At 43.0% G+C, this 21,349-nt stretch overlaps 1 protein-coding gene across 1 annotated transcript; it reads right to left on the bottom strand.

Moving 5' to 3' along the window:
- Positions 1–1,377: 1,377 nt before the first annotated feature.
- znf277 (zinc finger protein 277) lies at positions 1,378–20,898 on the bottom strand. Its single transcript, XM_083663052.1, has 13 exons — positions 20,868–20,898; positions 19,026–19,094; positions 17,673–17,814; positions 14,725–14,813; positions 13,981–14,063; positions 12,465–12,556; positions 11,852–11,962; positions 11,202–11,334; positions 8,846–8,913; positions 5,126–5,222; positions 4,581–4,623; positions 3,021–3,195; positions 1,378–2,018 (listed from the first exon to the last, which is right to left on the bottom strand). Exons 1-13 carry the CDS (start codon positions 20,890–20,892, stop codon positions 1,841–1,843), a joined length of 1,305 nt encoding a protein of 434 aa, XP_083519178.1. The 5' UTR covers positions 20,893–20,898; the 3' UTR covers positions 1,378–1,840.
- Positions 20,899–21,349: the final 451 nt, after the last annotated feature.

Raw genomic sequence — 21,349 nt, 5'->3', positions numbered from 1 at the left:
TCTTTGTACAAAGACAGCTATAACTTCTGCTGTGTTGATCTGATCTGAAAAAGGAAGACATGGTTCGATGCGCAAGATTCAGCCGGTTAATCAGAAACGTAACGCCGGCGTTACGGTGCCATGCAAGAGGTTTGTACAACCTTACTGTACAACCTTGTAAGGCTGTACAACTTTTTTTTAAATCACTTAATAAAATTGCACTATTGTCTATTGCAATTTCTAAATCATGAAGCTGAACTATTATTTTCTGCCAAACTTTCTATGAAGCCAGTCTCTATAATAATATAACACATAATGCCATCATAATACATTATAAGTATAGTTATAATCATGCAGACAGTTATGTTTTATTACATTCAGCGCTTTGGGTGTCTAGAAAAGCGCTATATAAATCCAATCATTATTATTATTATTATTATTATTCATAAGCACATCACTTACAATGTGTTATGAAGCTTCTCCATTACCACTTAAATGGAAAAGCTTTATAACAGATGTTATAAAACATTCTATGCATAATGCAATAATGCATTATGATGGGATTATAATGTGTTATAAGTATGATTACAGTATATAGTTATATATAGTTATCCATTCAAACGGAATGGATCCTGACCCTCCGCAGCTGAGGTCTCTTTCTGAAAATCTTTAACTGTTGAAACCACACACACACACACACACACACACACACACACACACACACACACACACACACACACACACACACACACACAATATACACATTCTGTGTGTATGTATATATATATGAAGAGTTCATTTGCAAGAACAGGTAAACGCCATTCTTAAAATGAACATCTGTTTGATACTCTCTGGAGTGCGCATAGAAAACATTGAGGTGATTTATGTGAAAATTATCAGATGAATATGTTTTAGTTATGATTGATAATAAACATTTCCCAAAAATAAATTAATTGCAGTATCAATACATCCAAAAAATCCAAACGGAGATACCCGTTTTTGAAAATGAACTCTTCATATATCTATATCTATATATATACTGTGTATATATATATATATATATATAGATATGTGTGTGTATATATATACACACAATGTGTGTGTATATATATATATCTGTGTATATATATATATATATATATATATATATATATATATATATATATGTATATGTATATATATCTGTGTATGTGTATATATATATATATACACACAATGTATGTGTGTATATATATGTATATGTATATGTATATGTATATGCAGTATCAAACATACATGTACAGTATATTATATACATATGTGATGTGCAGTGCTGCTGCACACCAGGACGAGTCTGATGAGAAGAAGCACTGCATCCATCTATCTTTTATCCATCCATTCAGACAGAAGCCCTGAGAGGCAAGTGAGTCAAATAAATAATGTGCTGATCCATTCTCCAAGTCTGATCTAAAGTGCTTTCTCTGACTGAACAACAGGTGGATGGGGGTGGCACTGGGGATCACCAGATTTTTTTGTTTGTTTTCTCACTTGATTCTCAGGGTTGGGTTAGGTACATTGGGTTCGGTACATTCACCTAACCCAGTGGTTCTCAAAGTGGGGTCCGGGGACCCCCAAGGGTCCTTGAAGGTGCCAGGGGGTCCCCAGCAAAAAGACAAAATCATTTATTTTCACTATAACCCCATCCATAAGTAACACAATGACAGAATGTATGACTGTTTTGGTCATGGGTTTCATACACTTTCGGTTTTCTTCACCATATTAAATGGGGGTCGGTGGTCCAAGTTTAGGGGTCCTCGACGTGAAAAAGTTTGAGAACCACTGACCTAACCAACCGAACCATCCACCATCTAACTGGTCCTCGTCAGCCGGTGTTCTTGAGCAGCTGTTTGAGGACACTGCCTTGCTTCAGGGCTCGGAGGTGTCTGATGTCCTCGGCGATGACCGGGACGTCGTGGCTCCGGGCCGACCCCTCGCTCTCACCGTCGCTGTCCGCCAGCGAGCACAGCAGGGCGTCGTTCTCATAGGTGGGGAAGAAATACCTGAGAACACAGCAGAACATCCAGCTCTGATGAACAGATCATTCAATCAATAAATGTACCTTCCCCGTCTTTCTCCGTTGCCTATAACAGCCTGTGGGCTGAGTTCTATGTGAAGGACTCGGGTTTTCTGAAGAAATCCAACGGATGTGATATTTCTGTGCGCTCCCGAGGTCGCCTCTTCTCTACAGCACTCCACCAGAGATTTTCAATAGAGAAACCTCAACTTCCAGTCTGTATCTGTTTCGCCACTGCCATGACCCCTTAGGAGACTGGAAGAGTACCTTTTTACTATTGGCAGAGCCTGGAAGGGGGTGTCTCTAAATGATCAGTCTCTGGCTTCGCCAACAGGCTGCAACACTAGCTAACGTTAGCTTAGAATTTGAGTCCACTAACGTCAACAAACGACCTACCACCACAACACAGAGTGAAACAAAAAGTCCACCTAAGCACAAAAAGAAAAACGTTTTATCTAGTGAAGCCCGTCTGCCCAAACAGCAGCAATGTGACCGCCATCGGAGGAGTCAACATCATTCACGGAGGGAACTTAGCTTGTTGTTTTAGCTTATAGTGTTCGCTTTTTACCATGAAACTCTGCAGAAGACCTGATACAACTGTGTTGTTACCACAATAAACAGCTGTTTGGAGTCTAAAGTGACGCACAAAATGAATGTGATAAATATATTGTGGTTTTAGTTGGCTAATGTTAGATATTGAGGAATTGCCATTTGGCTAACGTCACTGTTTTAGCTGCTGACGTAGTGCAAGCACGAGCAACAGGCTGCTGACTGCAGTTACCCTAACGGCCACTGGTGTCAGTAAATGCGTAGGACCTTCTAATTCTTACATATAGGGCCTTTAAGTGAATGAAAAGTGGATTAAACAATATATACAGGGTGTGGAAAAAACAGCAGAACTCACTACGACAACGAAGAATGAATGGAAAACAGGTGCCATATGAAAACCTATGAAATATGAAATATAGAAGCACGAAGCTGGACTGACTGTGGCTGGTCCCAGGCAGACAGATGGGGCAGCGTCATCACGTGGCCAGCGGCCGTGATGTGGGCGAGCGCCGCGGCCCGCGAGCTGAACGCCGCCTGGCAGCCGTAACAGCGGCTCTGATGCAGCTCACGCCGGATGAAGTTCACCAGCTTCACCTGCTGGTAGAAGCGCAGGTCTGAGGAGACACAGCAGAGATGCATACACTGTTCAATCAATCATTTCATGATTCAACGATTGATTGATTGGTGTATGGTGTGGGAACCCGAGTGATCGATTACATTTTAATCAATCAAGCAATGGATACAATTTCAAATCTTTTTCATGACTTTTCAAGGATCCATAAAAGAATTTCCATATGTGAGTCGGTGACTGAATCAATACTAGACATTATTTATACACTGAAAAAATAGGACACACCTCCTTATATTGGATTTTATTCCTTTAGCGTCACTGCATCACATTAGATGGAAGCTATTGAAACAATAGGAGAGAATGAATGTCCGCACACCGGTTAAGCTCCCATAATTTAATAATTGAATAAGCGCAACGTTCCGACCCCACACGGGTCTTCTTCAGGCAATCAATCAACGTTGATTGATTGCCTGAAGAAGACCCGTGTGGGGTCGAAACGTTGCGCTTATTAAATTATTAAATTATGGGAGCTTAACCGGTGTGCGGACATTCATTCTCTCCTACTGAATATCACGCCTTTTGCCCTGCACCTGGATGAAGGTGGGATGTGCACAGGCCTACTTTTGAAGCTATTGAAACAAAACAGGAATTTTCCACAAGAAATATTAATATAAAATACAAGCAGCACTAAAATCTAATCTATATAAAGAGCTGTGTCCTATCATGGATTAGGGTTAGGTGAATGCTTGTGTTTGAGTGTTTGTTTCAGTCGTACTTACTGAGGTCTGTCTTCAGCTTATGGAGATCAAAGCATATGGTTTGTTTCAGTCGTACTTACTGAGGTCTGTCCTCAGCTTATGGAGATCAAAGCATATGGTTTGTTTCAGTCTCGTTGTACTTACTGAGGTCTGTCCTCAGCTTATGGAGATCAAAGCATATGGTTTGTTTCAGCCTCGTTGTACTTACTGAGGTCTGTCTTCAGCTTATGGAGATCAAAGCATAGTGTTTGTTTTTCAGTCTGGTTGTACTTACTGAGGTCTGTCTTCAGCTTATGGAGATCAAAGCATAGTGTTTGTTTTTCAGTCTGGTTGTACTTACTGAGGTCTGTCTTCAGCTTATGGAGATCAAAGCATAGTGTTTGTTTTTCAGTCTGGTTGTACTTACTGAGGTCTGTCCTCAGCTTATGGAGATCAAAGCATAGTGTTTGTTTTTCAGTCTGGTTGTACTTACTGAGGTCTGTCCTCAGCTTATGGAGATCAAAGCATAGTGTTTGTTTTTCAGTCTGGTTGTACTTACTGAGGTCTGTCCTCAGCTTATGGAGATCAAAGCATAGTGTTTGTTTTTCAGTCTGGTTGTACTTACTGAGGTCTGTCCTCAGCTTATGGAGATCAAAGCATAGTGTTTGTTTTTCAGTCTGGTTGTACTTACTGAGGTCTGTCCTCAACTTATGGAGATCAAAGCCGTGGGCCTCCTGCAGGAACAAGTGCAACAAAATGAACAAGAGGGACACCTCTAGGTAGTGCAGAGGTCAAAGCAGTCTGTTGTACCTCACAGACAGAAGACACTTGTATTGTGAAACATATCTCAGGTAAACTCGTTATTAGGATTGGGTACCGAAACCTGGTACCGGGAAACCTGGTACCGGTACTTTTACAAGTAACCGCTACTACCAGTACCAAATTGAAACACAGATTTACAGTAGGTACCTCGTTTAGGTGCCATGCCTGAACTGCTGAGTGAAATACTGACGCTGCACGCACCTTCACTAACATTATAGGGCATAACACATAACATTATCATTGGAAATCCTCTTTTCAGCCTCTTAAAAATAACTGCTTTAAATCCACATTTTTAAAAGTACCGTTTCAGACACCGGCACCGTTCTGAAAGATATCTCAGGTAAACTCTTTATGTGATATGTTGTCACTTTATTGTGAAAACATATCTCTTTATATGTTATCAGTCTGTTGTACCTCCATGTGTCTGTAGATCTTCTCCATGGTCTCTGACTGCAGATCGCAGAACAGACACACAGCACAGACCGGGTGAGCCTGCCAGTCCGACCAATCACTGTGGAGAACACAAGACACAAGGTCACATGACAGCCTGATGAATCACAGACACAAGATCACCTGACCTGTCAGGGTGACAAATCAGCTGTGAAACCTCTCAGTGACTCTCAGCTCTAAGTGGCTTTATAAGTAACGGAAGCTAGTTCAACAGTTTAGATTTAGATTCAGACGACTTTATTTATCCCAGAAGGGCAATTCAGTTCCACAGCCTACCCAACACCTTAAAAGCTCACAGGCGAGCAGCAAATACTCCTGACACACATGACAAGACATAACGTAACAGAATAACATAACAAATAAAACATAGCATACCATGTCAGAGATAACAGATCAGTTTGCATATGAACATGAACAAGAAATAAAAAATAGACATATTTTATGTATAAACATGGGAACATGTACAGGAAATAAATAAAATATATACATATACTGTCTATATATGTATAAATGAGCCTAACCAGTTAGTCACAGACAGGATACGTACAACCTGTTGTGTGCTTGAAAGCAAGGAAGGCAATCATTTAAAGATGGCCCCCGCTCCGACCATCCAGGAAGCAAAATTATGACTATCCCACTATCACTAAGGCACACATGGGAGAAGTTAGTCGTGAAGGCTTTCTGCCAGAAAGGGATGACGCAGAACAACAGAGTAATCGCAATACAGCTCTTCAAACATGTTTCACTGCATTTTGATATTTGTTTTAAGGATGTTGGTTCTTATCGTTAGGGTTAATAGGCAAGAACAACTTGGTTAAGGTTTAGGGTTAAGGTTTTAATTAACCATGACCAAACCCTAACCCTAACAAAATTGTTTTACTTAAACAAACCTAACCAAATCGTGGATGGAATCACGGAATTGACCATATCGAAATTGAGATATCGCATTACCGAGCTTGAAAATGGCGTTCGTGGGGTCACAGTAACCTTGTTTGAGGCAAATTCAAAGAAATTCCTTCAAGGTGTTCCTGAAATTTTGCGTTAACCAACTTGGGAATGACATTCGTGAGGTCACAGTGACCTTGAACTTTGACCTTTGACCACCAAAATCTAATCAGTTCATCCTTGAGTCCAAGTCGACGTTTGAGGCAAATTTGATGAAATTCCGTAAAGGCGTTCCTCAGATATCACGTTAACGAACATCGGACGGACATACGGACAAACCTAATCCATAATGCCTCAGCCTGGCTATTGCATAATAAAACAGATTTCATGTGCTCTAGCCTAACCCTAACCATAACAACAAACATCCTAAAACAAAAATAAAAATGCAATGAAACATGTTTGAAGAGTTGTATGGCGATTCCTCTGTTCTGCGTCATCCCTTTCTGGCAGAACGCCTTCCTGGCTAACTATTCCCATGCACAGCTAGGCACAGCCTGGCCTACTCTGCCTCTGATTGGGTCGGGTTTAGGCATGAGGATAGATGATTGGTTAAGGTTCGGGTAAAATATCAGGCCAAGCCAATCAGAGGCAGAGTAGGGCGAGCCATGCCTTCGTCATACTGGGATTCGTAAATTTGCGTCTAAGGCCATGTCCACACGGAGACGGAAGCTATCTTTTTTTTTTTCGTTTCAGAAAAGTTTTCCATAAACATGGAAACGTTTCAAGAAATGTGTGTATCCACATGAAACCACTGAAACCGCTGTAGAATAACAGAGAAAGACAATCTCGTCAATAATGGCATACAACCTCTAGGGGCGCACAGTCTATAATGTGTATCTCACTGTAGCAGCAGCTTAAACCCTTGGCTTTGCGGGGAGGTTTGCCATGTCAATGAATAAAATGATTAAACCTACAGTATACAGGCAAATGCAGAGCTGTTCAGCAGGGTTGATGGTCTCCCTGTAGCCTACAATATAGAACGTTAACTATCGGTGACGTTCCTGATATCATCCACTTCCATGATCTGTAGACATGTTGCAAACACATCCCAGCGTATTGGCCGCTCCTGCACATCACAGCACAGGCTAAATGATGCAACATAAATATACATTATATAAACTCATGGCATAAATGTGTTTTTATTGAAAAAGTCGCGTCAAGTAAGCTAAAGTCTTGTTGGAGTGGACACGAGCGGATATCACAGACATCACAGTGCAACCGCGTGTTCCTCAAACCTCTCACTTCCCTATTCACGTTGTATTTACGAGGGCTATATATAGGGCAAGAGAGTATGTTGGTTACACTGAGGGTTTACATTTCATTTCATTTCATTTTGTCCAATATTAAAATATTCCAGAATTGCATGTTGTATTAAAAATAAATATAATTTCTATCTAACACGTTAAGCCTGATTTTGTTTGTGTTATTGTAAAAATGTAGCCGCCGCTAAGCCTTCTGGGAAATATCCGATGAAGGGAGGGGAGGGGTGGATGGGAAGAGTCAGCTGTGTGGAGCCCTGAGGATGTTGTAGGCTACACGCTGTTCTCCGTGTCCACTTGTTGCTGACGGTGGTAATAGAGGAGCATTATATTTTGCTGCAAGATCCCCACTGCTGTAGCACGAACGCTACTGCCATGCTTGTTATTGTTGCTGGTGGAGAGAGGTGGGGCTATGGCGTCATCGTTTCAGGAAAGATGCGTATGGGTTGTAAACACGGAAATGCAAGGGTGGCGTCTTCAGATTTAATCACTCTGGGACCCGTTTTGAAAAATTAGCGTATACGGCCAGAACGTATAGTCCCAGAACGCGGTTCCATCTGGACGAAACGGCTATATGACAAAAAACTTTAGCGGATACACCTAAAGTCGTCTCCGTGTGGACATGGCCTAAATGTACTGTCAAGTCCCAAATCTAAATGTAGATTACCAAATCAAGTCCAAGTCATTAATGTCAAGTCTAGATGTACAAAGAACAAGTCAAGAGTCCAGTATCAACTTAATATCTTAAAGAAAACTCAATATCTAGGACGTTTCAATCCAATATGATTTAAATAGGATAAAAACATGATAAGAGCATCATGAGTTTGATTTCTATAATCAGTTTCAAGTTCAATGAATTCAATCATTCCATACCAATTCAGAAAACAGAATTTTAATTCAGTCGTCTGCTGGAACAAATCTCATCACGTTCAATCTAAGTCATTTACACAAACACAAGATCTCAAGTCAAGACTTTAAAACCTTTTCAAGTCATTCAAAAAACAGGTCAGTCAAGTCCCAAGTCTCCTCTTTCTGCATCGAGTCAAGGCTCAGGTCATTCAAACTGTGCCTGGAGTCTTTTGATGTGAATGTGAATAGCTGTTCTAAGTGTTGTGGCTCTGTGTTTCTGTTGAGGTGAATGTGAATAGCTGTTCTATGTGTTGTGGCTCTGTGTTTCTGCTGATGTGAATGGCTGTTCTAAGTGTTGTGGCTCTGTGTTTCTGCTGATGTGAATAGCTGTTCTAAGTGTTGTGGCTCTGTGTTTCTGCTGATGTGAATAGCTGTTCTATGTGTTGTGGCTCTGTGTTTCTGTTGATATGAATGGCTGTTCTATGTGTTGTGGCTCTGTGTTTCTGTTGATGTGAATAGCTGTTCTATGTGTTGTGGCTCTGTGTTTCTGCTGATGTGAATAGCTGTTCTATGTGTTGTGGCTCTGTGTTTCTGTTGATATGAATGGCTGTTCTCTGTTCAGGAAACTTACTCGTCTTCATCGTCCAGCAGCTCACGGTCATCCTCACTCTGCACCTCCTCCCACGTCTTCCCCAGCTCCTGCAAACCAACCACACACTGTAACGTTATGTACACCCTATCAGGAACAAGTCGATCACCTATGAGAAATATCTGCCCAACCGATCATCGACCGATCACCGATATATATATATATATATATATATATATATATATATATATATATATATATTTATTTATTTATTTTGTTTATAGCAGTCTATTATAGAACAGTTTCCATTTTACATATAAAATGCGGCTTATATAACGGTGCGGCTTATCTATGAATTTTTACAGCTAACGGCCACTAGGGGACCTCCTAAATCTATGGATTTTGGTACGAGAGACAGAACGAGAGTAAGACAGACATTACGAGAGCGAGACCCTGATTGGATGATGTTGCAAAAAATGTGCCTCGCGACCTGATTGGAGCACTGTGCCACTACGCTCTATCAGCCACTACTGTAAAACACCCTCCCTCCTCTCACCCTCCCTCGCTCCGGGGGAAAAAAGTCGGCGATTGAGCCAGAAACACAGTCTGAATGAAATTGAATGTAACGTTCCCAATTCTATGTATTACATTCTAAAAACTTAACGGCAACATTTTGGAAGGCTAAGCCACACAACTAGCTCGTTGTAATCTAACATCATGCTTCAAAAGATGGAGAACTGGCTGTGTTACGACGATGAGGATGCAAAACATGTAATTTGCATGTTTCGTTCCACCCATGTTTCGTCCGCGCTGCCAAATTCAATGGAATGAAACGAATCTTGTAGCCTATGTTGGACGTAGTGAAGTGTTTTTGATAGATTTGTTCATCGGACTCAAAACGGTCTCCGCTGATAAGACACGGAGATCTCTGTTACAGGCAGGCGCTACGCCTCCTCCTGACCAGTTTTAAACATTAAAACACCTGCGGCTTAGTCCAGTGCGGCTTGTAACAATCATTCAATTTAGCTGCTGCGCCTTATAGTAAGGAAAGTACGGCTGACGAAAGCAAAGCGTGTGCTTTGCAACACAATGATATAAACGTTAGAGCACAATATTAAAGTTAAACGATGGACATTGAAGACATGAAAATGGGCTGCCTCATGTTTCTCACGTGCAGCATGATCGGCTATGCGATCGGCGACAATAAAGAAATATCTGCAGCAGCAGATCACATATTTGAGGTCAAAATCGGCCGATACAGATTGCGTGCCGATCGATCGGTGCACCCCTAGTGTTTACCACTACCTTGATCCTTTCGGGTCCTTTCCTTGATACATAGTCGGATAATAAAGTGCCTGACGAACGATTATGCTTAAAATATGTTCATAGACTAGAGAATGTAATTCATAATAATTTTTCTCATTAATGATACATAATTTCAGCCGGCCGCAACCCATCAGCTATTAATCAGAATGTTTATTTTTATGATATCCGCGGTCAGCGCGGTTTAGGTGCTTTACCACCACCTCCTGGATTTGACGTATTCGTCGTGTAGCTGCACGCATACCGAACCGTGACGCCCATACCGTGACGTCACGGGACGAATACACGTACCACGATAGGATTTTGATTCAATTCAGGGATCTACGATCGATACGAGAGGATATTATATGCACATTTAACACAATCAGCAACCAAATTTAATACCTCATCAAATGGCAGTTAAGACTTTTTAATACTTAATAAGTAATAGGTAAGTCTTTTTCACACAAACCGGGCCCGCCAGGCCAACGACACCCCCACCAGGCCAGAAAGAAAATGCATATATATATATATATTTCTTTTTATTGCTCTCCCCAAAATTTCAATAATATGCCTTTATGGCATATTATTACAATACAACAATACTGATGTTGACAGTGTTGACGGTAATAGAAGATGCCAAATCATTCAAAACAATAAGCATTTTGCTTTTAGGAGCATTGTGCCAGCGTGCGGCGCTGTTCCAAAACGTGTCAACGTGTGTCGTTGCCTGGGAAACGCACATCCCATAATACAACTGTTCGCATCGCATCCCATAATAGTGTGATGATACTTGGGATGCCATTGCGAACACAGATGCGAACAGGTTAGCTAAAAGTTTAGCGTCGCCAGCGAGGGCCCCCACCGTTGCGGTCGGGGTACCATTCGAAATCCCTCCAGGCCTGAAAACATTTCTAGGGGAAACACTGGTGTGGCGGTGGGTGGTTTCAGAGCACCGGAGTGTGGATATTTCACTCAGCAGCTCAGGTATGGCACCTACATGAAGTACCTAAATCTAATATGGTCCACTAAGGACCGGTTGTAAAGGTATCAGTACCATACGTGTAGTGGTACTGGGTTTGGGTACCAAACCTACCAGGTAGTTGATGATGTAGAAGCGGTCGTACTCGGAGTTGCTGGCATTAATGCGGCGGTGAGACTTCTTCCTCATGTGATCCTTCAGTGTGGTTTTATCTCGGAAGGTTTTCTCGCAGTACAGACACTGAAGCCTGACACAAACAGAAGAAACCTGGAGTCAAGGTTTTCAGTATGAATGTGCGGTGACATCACTGGTACATACTAAACAGATACAATCTTCTTAGCTTTGAGAACTTCAATGAATTTTGTTTTCTCAATTAGTTTTCAAATGTATCAACAGTCAAGCCCCAGAGCCTCGTCTTCCCAGATATATCCAAAGATAAGACAGTAACTAGGAGCATGGTCAATGGTAAATACCACATCCACCGTAGATTTAAATAGTGGTCAATCAGCTTTCTCCATAAAAGGGCAGCCAACTCTGGAACACCTGAGCAACTGAAACCAAATTAAGTAAGGGATAACCAACGACTAGGTGTTATATTATACACTTTTAATGCACGACGTGGAGGCAAATAACCAACTGAACTGAACTGTGAACTGAACAGAATTATTTGTTCTGTTCATCCTTGAGTCCAAGTGGACGTTTGAGCCAAATGTGACGAAATTCCGTCAAGGCGTTCCTGAGATATCGCGTCCCCGGGATCTTACTTGTCCAGTTTCCTCTGCAGCGCGTCCAGGAAGTCGTTGCAGAAGACGATGTTGTCGGGGAGGCCAATGCTGAAGGAGTGCTCCCTCGCCATGTGGTTCAGCAGAGACGACCTGCGTGACACAATATGGAGACGCTCGGTCTCAGAGTATAAATATCTCTGTATCTGGCTGGATCAGAATGTTTTTCAGTGTTGATGGTAGTAGTTGCTGTGAACTTGAAAGCTTCCGGTTAACACAAGTTCGGACAACAACAGTTAGCAGCTAGCGTAAAGTTAAACCGTTACCGGCAAAGAGTATAGAAGCCCCAAGAGATTATGCTTCTTAGACAACAGCACTGCTGCCATTTTGGCCTGAAGACGCCTCCTTGTTCCAATGGGAAACAGCACACAACCATGACAGAGAGACATACCATGACCGGGAAGAACACAAGCCATTTCAGAAGAGGTGCTTTTGTACAGCACTTTGTAGGCGGGATGCTTTACCGCCGTCATTACAGTAATCTCCTTCAGGCCAAAATGGCGGATTTGCTGTGCGCCGATTTCGCAATGGAACGACCTCTTAGCCAAGAGTCCAAGATATTTGAAGTTGACCTGTTCCACTGTCTGTACTGCACCTGTTTCCACTGAACTCCTCGCTGCAGAACATACAGAGCCTCTGGAAGCTGCTGTCATCTCTCTCCCTCTGCTGCTGCTCCAGGACCTGCTCCTGTAGGACGCAGACGCACGCACACAAACACACACAGCGCAGGGTGGTATTCCACAAAGAGGGTTTAGTGAAAACTCTGTTTCTTAAAGCTGATGAACTCAAACTTAACCTCCCTCTTACGTCAGCGCTCCACTACCAACATTGTGTTGTGTTGCCATCAGCGTTGACGTTCTCTCTGCTCCACAGAGCGCCTTGACTTCTGAAGCGGTTTTTGCCTTCACATTCAAATGAGCCTACAAAGCGTGAATTCAAAACTAGCGGGTGTAGTTCAAAGCTAGCGGGTATAGTTCAAAGCTAGCGGGTGTAGTTCAAAACTAGTGGGTGTAGTTTAAAGCTAGCCGGTGTAGTTCAAAACTAGTGGGTGTAGTTTAAAGCTAGCCGGTGTAGTTCAAAACTAGTGGGTGTAGTTTAAAGCTAGCCGGTGTAGTTCAAAACTAGCGGGTGTAGTTCAAAACTAGCGAGTGTAGTTCAAAGCTAGCGGGTGTAGTTCAAAACTAGCGGGTGTAGTTCAAAACTGGCGGGTGTAGTTCAAAGCTAGCGGGTGTAGTTCGGTTGCAAGAAAATTAGGGATGCACAATATGGATTTTTATATCGATAATTATTTATCGATAACCGATAATTACCCGCTTCTCATGGCCGATACGATACGATAACCGATAACCGAGAATCTCACATTTTTGTATTTTAAAAAGAAGTTCATAATAACCTGTAGTTTATGCACAGCTGAGGGTTAGAAAGGCTGAGATGTGGTGAGCAAAAATGAATGATTTAATATTCCACAGCTCTGACTCTACTGTAACCAAATCTGGCATCACTATAGTTAACACAAAACAAAGAACACTTGTGACTCTTCAAATGTTAATTTATTTTTTTCTAGTAAAGTAGATCAAAAAACTTCACAAACATACTTTGGCTTTTATGGAGCATTTTCCCTCAGAAGCCAAAGTAAATGCTTTGACATAATCTGTCAAATCAGACATGTCAGTGCATGAATACAGGTTATTAGTAAAGTGTATCAGTCAATACAAAAATAATGGCTTTTATAGAAGCAAATGCCTGTCGCTGCTGCTTAGTCTTCCACCTCTTTTTGTATAGATATTATTAGAGCGATATATATCGGCTATAATAATAGCCGATAAAGGTACATTTCCCATTATTGGCCGATAATTTATCGGTTCAAGATTCTGTATATCGTGCTTCCCTAAAGAAAATATTTCCTATATGAAACTGGTCACAACAAGTTCTGTGGATTATCTTGGGTCACCGGGACATGATTTCTGGAAAGAGACATTGCGGTTGACTTTTTCCAAATGTGTGTGTGTGTGTGTGTGTGTCTGTGTGTGTGTGTGTGTGTCTGTGTGTGTGTGTGTGTGTGTGTGTGTGTGTGTGTGTGTGTGTGTGTGTGTGTGTGTGTGGATGCTCACCAGTCTCTTCTGCTGCAGGTTCTCTCTCAGCAGTCTGTCTTCTGGAAGAACGTCACACAGCAGGAAGTACTCCTCCTGCTTCTCTAAAACAACAATGACGACGACAACATAAATAACAACAACAACCATTTCCAGGGTTCCAGGGTTTGTGACATCGTCCGTGATGTCATAAATCCCACTGTGACATCATCAGTGATGTCATAAATCCCTGATCCCACTGTGACATCATCAGTGATGTCATAAATCCCACTGATGACATCAGTGATGTCATAAATCTGACATCATCAGTGATGCTGGTCTCATCGGCTGCTCAGCGGCCGAGCTACGAATGCGAGTTGCAAGCCAGCTTGGCCCTGCATCATCACATCAAAATCACATAAAATATTTGAAAAGTAAATAAATAGACACATTTAGGCTTTGAAAATCATAAAAGTGGTCCTGAATGCTGCATATAGTTCCCTATATGATCAACACTCCATGGGGAATAGTGAGTGAGTAAATGAGTGAAGTGAACCATTCCGAACACGGCTAAAGTCAAAATGTCAGTTAGTTTGAGCAACACCTGAGATGTCATCCAATCAGGAGACGTTATGCATTTAAAAACAGAAAAAAAACAGATCCACCAAGGGAACAAACAGAGAGCTGTCTGTCTGTCTGTCTGTCTGTCTGTGTGTGTGTGTGTGTGTGTGTGTGTGTGTGTGTGTGTGTGTGTGTGCGCGCGCGCGCATGCGTGTGTGTGTGTACCGGCCGGTCCGGTGGAGTTGGTCTTGATGACGCTGCAGAAGTCTGTGAGCGGCTGCTCCAGGAAGCGACCTCTCCAGTACAACAAGTACCTGAGGAGAGAGAGGGGTCAGGGGTCACAGGGTGTGGTGGAGAAGGCCCGATCCAGATGTGCACCCTCTGGACTTGTGGACTGAGCCCTGGTGGACGTCCCGTCATACGCACCGTGATGTGTCCAACGTCATCACGTCAAGTCTGTGACGTACGTTCCTACAGACACACTCTGTTGTGTCTGCTGCCTCTTGCTGTGGCTTTGAGTACTGAATGTGCACAATTGAACTCAAAGGCGTCAACGGCGTTTTGCAGTCCACAAAAGTTCAGCACCCTTTAGAGGGCAGAGTTTTCACCCATGATGCTGAAATTTGGCATGGAGGTCAAGTGTGTGTGTGTGTGTGTGTGTGTGTGTGTAGGAGTGCGTTTGTGTTCAGGGTAGCAGAGGTGGGCTGCTGCTGCCATCTTCGGAAATTTGCATATGTGGTTGCAGCTATTATGATTTTGCACTTGTTTACACGTAAATATAAAGGAGGGGGGCACTTCAAGTGTGGTCACCCAGGGGCACCAGTGGGATATCGGATATCGGGATATCGATATCGGTGCCGATATGATGTAATTCACATATCGGATATCGGACTGTCGTCGCTGATCCACGTTCCGATCCAGACTCCATTCATAGCCTGCACTGGACCATAAACCCAGTAACATAACATGAAACAGTGCTAGGAAGTAGTAGTAGAAGTGAGGTAGTCACGTTAGCGATTAGCTAACTCAACATGTCCTTCATAGTTTTGGAGATATTTTCGTCTCATACATATTTGGGTGGTTTCCCACTTCACCAAATGTGGTAAAGTGGCAGGAGTGTTTAATTGTCGCTTATTTGTTGAAATGTTATCTTAGTAATTTTGAGTGGATCAATTGTTTTGTAAATATCTAATGACCTTTATGAATTGTTTAATTGGATATTGTGGAATATTATGATCCAGGTAACTAATGCTATGAGATGATAGATACCCAACCAAATACTAAATGATGTCACAGTAGGAGCCAGCTGTTATGTAAAGGTGGAGGCTACAGCTCCTTGGGAGAGTTGCCAAGAGCTCTGGTATCAGAATCAGTATCGGATCAGCAGATATCCAAATTCAGAATCAGATCGAAACTGAAGAAAAGTGGATCGTGCCTCTCTAGGAACCACACTGTGATAGTCGGTGCCTGAGTGGAGGGGCTTACTTTGGGAAGTCTGTGTGGAGGGTCTTACTTTGGGAAGTCTGTGTGGAGGGTCTTACTTTGGGAAGTCTGTGGAGGGTCTTACTTTGGGAAGTCTGTGGAGGGTCTTACTTTGGGAAGTCTGAGTGGAGGGTCTTACTTTGGGAAGTCTGTGTGGAGGGTCTTACTTTGGGAAGTCTGTGTGGAGGGTCTTACTTTGGGAAGTCTGTGTGGAGGGTCTTACTTTGGGAAGTCTGAGTGGAGGGTCTTACTTTGGGAAGTCTGAGTGGAGGGTCTTACTTTGGGAAGTCTGTGTGGAGGGTCTTACTTTGGGAAGTCTGTGTGGAGGGTCTTACTTTGGGAAGTCTGTGTGGAGGGTCTTACTTTGGGAAGTCTGAGTGGAGGGTCTTACTTTGGGAAGTCTGAGTGGAGGGTCTTACTTTGGGAAGTCTGAGTGGAGGGTCTTACTTTGGGAAGTCTGAGTGGAGGGTCTTACTTTGGGAAGTCTGAGTGGAGGGTCTTACTTTGGGAAGTCTGAGTGGAGGGTCTTACTTTGGGAAGTCTGTGTGGAGGGGCTTACTTTGGGAAGTCTGGGTGGAGGGGCTTACTTTGGGAAGTCTGGGTGGAGGGTCTTACTTTGGGAAGTCTGGGTGGAGGGTCTTACTTTGAGAAGTCTGTGTGGAGGGTCTTACTTTGGGAAGTCTGTGTGGAGGGTCTTACTTTGGGAAGTCTGGGTGGAGGGTCTTACTTTGGGAAGTCTGGGTGGAGGGTCTTACTTTGGGAAGTCTGAGTGGAGGGTCTTACTTTGGGAAGTATGTGTGGAGGGTCTTACTTTGGGAAGTCTGTGTGGAGGAGGGTCTTACTTTGGGAAGTCTGAGTGGAGGGTCTTACTTTGGGAAGTCTGTGTGGAGGGTCTTACTTTGGGAAGTCTGTGTGGAGGGTCTTACTTTGGGAAGTCTGGGTGGAGGGTCTTACTTTGGGAAGTCTGGGTGGAGGGTCTTACTTTGGGAAGTCTGAGTGGAGGGTCTTACTTTGGGAAGTCTGTGTGGAGGGTCTTACTTTGGGAAGTCTGTGTGGAGGAGGGTCTTACTTTGGGAAGTCTGAGTGGAGGGTCTTACTTTGGGAAGTCTGTGTGGAGGGTCTTACTTTGGGAAGTCTGTGTGGAGGGTCTTACTTTGGGAAGTCTGGGTGGAGGGTCTTACTTTGGGAAGTCTGGGTGGAGGGTCTTACTTTGGGAAGTCTGGGTGGAGGGTCTTACTTTGAGAAGTCTGTGTGGAGGGTCTTACTTTGGGAAGTCTGAGTGGAGGGTCTTACTTTGGGAAGTCTGTGTGGAGGGTCTTACTTTGGGAAGTCTGTGTGGAGGGTCTTACTTTGGGAAGTCTGAGTGGAGGGTCTTACTTTGGGAAGTCTGAGTGGAGGGTCTTACTTTGGGAAGTCTGTGTGGAGGGTCTTACTTTGGGAAGTCTGTGTGGAGGGTCTTACTTTGGGAAGTCTGTGTGGAGGGTCTTACTTTGGGAAGTCTGTGTGGAGGGTCTTACTTTGGGAAGTCTGTGTGGAGGAGGGTCTTACTTTGGGAAGTCTGAGTGGAGGGTCTTAGTTTGGGAAGTCTGTGTGGAGGGTCTTACTTTGGGAAGTCTGTGTGGAGGATCTTATTTTGGGAAGTCTGGGTGGAGGGTCTTACTTTGGGAAGTCTGCGTGGAGGAGGGGCTTACTTTGGGAAGTCTGCGATGAGCTTGACGTCGGCGATGACGAGTTTGTGCTGCAGCAGCAGGTGTCTGAGCAGGACGTCCCGGTCCTGAGGGGGCACGGCCTCCGAGCAGAACATGCACACCACACACTCGTCACTCACCGTTTCTGCAGGTTTCAACAAGTGACATTGAAGAAGTTAAGACCTTTTTAAGACCATTATGAATGCAAGTTAAAGTCGAACTGAACCCGTATCGTCACGTGCGTCGCAGTCCGTTTCAGACTGAAAACATAATTTGTCTGAGATGACAAATTGAGAGGCGGGTCATAGTAGCATGTCGATGATTTGATTTGACAATTCTGTCGACTGGCTTTGGCATTGGTCAATCATGGCGTGTTCCACTCCCAAATCGAGTGGGATTCAGCGTGTTGTCGTGCTACGCGAGTGGGATCCGCGGAGTACCAGGCAGCCAGCTGCTTCGTGCGGAGGGAGCGGACAATCCGATGAATGGGTGCTGCCCGCCCGCCTGGAATCTCAGAGGGCAGACCCCTGACAACCACGCTCTCAAACGCTCTCAAGCGCGCGCCTTTTACGCTATTTCTGTAAATACGATATCCCTGGAATGCGCGTTTTAACAAGCCAGTTACATTTCTTTGCATTCTTAGAGATTATAGTTTTTGTTTTGTGTTCATGTTTCTAACAATTGGCCAAGTTAGTAGTTAGTTTATGGGATAGGAATTCTGCCAGATGACAGGCACTAGGCGCCATTTTCGACTTCATTTGGAAGAGAAAATTATCCTGAAATGAAGATTTGATTGACAGCTGCATGTCGTGATATGATTGGTTGAAATGGGGTAGAAATTTGATAGTACTGGGTGACGTCAGCAAACTGTACATTACTGTTATCAATGAAATCTTGAAAAATTAACTTTTGATGTGAAAAAGTGTGAAAAACTAAAGAAATTAGACTTTTGTGATTTTATTTGCATACATTATTAAATAGGTGCACTGCATACCCAGGTATTTGAACTAAACGAAAAGAAAAGTGATTTATGAGTTCAGCTCGACTTTAAGATCTACTTCACGTCCATACTGGCAAAAAAAAGAATGTATGAGGGATATGAAGGAGAATCACACTGCGATGCTCCCGATGTGACTTCCCATACAGTACAACTCTAATGTCTTTTTACCCAACGTTGCCCAAGCTGCCGCGGCTTTACATTTGTTATGCAACTTTATACACGTTTTTTTTTTTCTGTAAAAGAAAGGACCAATCAAGCCAGCTCACTGGGACACGGCTCACCACCACACGAGGCGGAAAGACCAGGACACGAACCAGGACATGGACCAGGAGGCGAGCCAGGAGTTTGGAACACACCGGCGGTATCGCTGCTGTTGCCGGCGTGAGGCTCCGGGAAACACAGAGGCTCCAGGATGCTGTCCTGACCTGCTGAGAGGAATGACATCATTAAAGGAACACGTCAACATTTTGGGAGATTCGCCTATTTGCTAGAGCTGCAACGATTAATCAAACTATTTTGATAATCGATTCATCGTTTTGAGTCATTTTTTTAAGAAAAAAAAATTCTCTGATTTCAGCTTCTAAAATGTGAATATTTTCTGGTTTCTTTACACCTCTTTGAGAGTAAACTGAATATCTTTGGGTTGTGGACAAAACAAGATTTGACGATGTCATCTTGGGCTATGGGAAACAATGATCCATTTTCTGACATTTTATAGATCAACCGATTAATCGAGAAATCGAGAAAATAATTGTCAGATTAATCGATAATGGAAATAATAGTTACTTGCAACCCTATTACTTGTCATCTTCCCGATAGTAAGACGAGAAAGATAGATGCCTTTATCTTCTGTGCGTGTAGGAGAAAAATAGCGAGCGCTAGTTAGATTAGCGCAATGAATGGTAGTCAGTACAGTACAGTACAGTACAGTACAGTACAGTAGTGGAGTACAGGCTAGTTAAGTGTTGGTTGCAAGGATTTTGAATTCTAACAGGGTCACAGCACAATATGCTGTTGTGTTTCTGACTTGGTTTTTCGGTTGTTTTGATCATCCAAATTTGATTCATGAAATGTTTTTCAAACCAATTACTACCAACACTCTACTACTGTACTGTACAGTCAACCTAGTGACATCACATAGCAACGCCCTAGTTGGCGAAATCTTTCATGTCCTCTTTTACACAGCCCTTCATCTGTCTTAAAGTTCATACAGTGAAAAGGTAAGCCTGTATAGTATATATCATATCAAACATTTTAGACAAGTAGGTTACAAATTAGTTCAATAATTGGCCCTAGGGGGCGGCTGTGGCTCAGGAGGTAGAGCAGGTCGTCCACTAATCAAAAGGATGGTGGTTCGATCCCCGGCTCCTCCAGTCCGCATGTCGAAGTGTCCTTGGGCAAGACACTGAACCCCAAATTGTTCCCGATGGCTGTGCCAGCACCCTGCGTGGCAGCTGGCCGCCCTCGGTGTGTGAATGGGTGAATGTAGGCACATTGTAAAGCGCTTTGGATAAAAGCGCTGTATAAATGCAGTCAATTTACCATTACACCTAAGATTTACATAGACTGTAAAGCTTTATTTGGTGTAGGGCCAAGTAGGCCTCTGTTTAATGTCTGATGAAAATAAGATGGCAAATATTAATGTACATTTACCAACAGCAACAAAAGTAAGCAACAAATGTTTACATCTTTGCCATAGTTGCCCTAAACAGCTTTTTCACAGCTGTTTAGTAGATGGAAGCATGTTGGGTTGCCGATCCTAGCCTCAATGTCAGTAAGCATTCACCAGAATTAATCCAGGACCTATTTTGAGCAGTTATTATCTAGGAAAATCAAATAAATTCGTAAGAAATTAGACTGTTAGTAAGAAAAGATTCTGAAGAACTTCCTCAAATTTCGTTTTGATGTCATTCCTCCTTCATAGATCTACATGCTCTGGATTTTTCATACTCCCCATTAAAGGAAAACTGATGTAGAGTAGATCAGACAGTCACACTCATACTGGACTGCAGCCCAAAGCTAAACTGGATTAGCTGCTAGCTTCAGAGCTAGCTGTTCGCTTCAGAGCTAGCTGAGCAGCTGAAACTGTTTAGTTCAATCTGGACGACGTTACCGTCCCCACTTCAGCCCAGTGCAGCCCACTGTGAACAGGCTGCTTTGTGTGTGTGTGATCAGTTTAGTTAAACTTCTAACGTTACCTTCTTCTCTCCTGTAGGCAGCCATGTTGTGTGTCACGTGTCACAACAGCTGGTAACTTCTTCTTCTGGTGTTTTATGGCGGTTGGCAAACAGTTTTTGGTGCATTACCGCCACCTTCTGAAATTGAGTGTGGATCGGAATCATTGATCGGAATGGACTTCTAAGATGCTAGGCTATATTCTTCTACAGTCTCTCTCCTCTAAAAATGAAAATATAGCCCTATACCCCACATTCCCTGAGTTTATTGTAACAATTATTTTAGCACCAGCTTGATGCAATGCGATCATTCTCCTGCTTTTGAGGATCTGTCTTTCCTGTTGTGGTAATAAGGACAATCAATATGTTCGACTGTTTCCTGCATATTACATGATCCAGTCACAAATCAGATTATGTCAAAACCACCGATTGTGAAAACTCCGCACCAGTTTGTTTAATTAGCCTGCCGCGCAAGGATGAGAATCTGACAGACTGGACATTGTAGG

The sequence above is a fragment of the Poromitra crassiceps genome, assembly GCF_964638095.1.
Source record: "Poromitra crassiceps genome assembly, chromosome: 30".
In the NCBI taxonomy this organism is placed as follows: domain Eukaryota; kingdom Metazoa; phylum Chordata; class Actinopteri; order Beryciformes; family Melamphaidae; genus Poromitra; species Poromitra crassiceps.
This window is presented reverse-complemented; position numbering and strand designations above follow the sequence as displayed.

What these genes read in the sequence shown, in the direction of transcription:
- znf277 (XM_083663052.1), bottom strand. Translation starts at nt 20,892, where the DNA reads ATGGCTGCCTACAGGAGAGAAGAAG. An exon ending in CAACTCCACCGGACCGGCCG is followed by an intron (nt 14,064 to 14,724) that starts GTACACACACAC and finishes TTGTTGTTTTAG; the next exon opens with AGAAGCAGGAGGAGTACTTC. An exon ending in TCTACATCATCAACTACCTG is followed by an intron (nt 8,914 to 11,201) that starts GTAGGTTTGGTA and finishes GTTGGTTTGCAG; the next exon opens with GAGCTGGGGAAGACGTGGGA.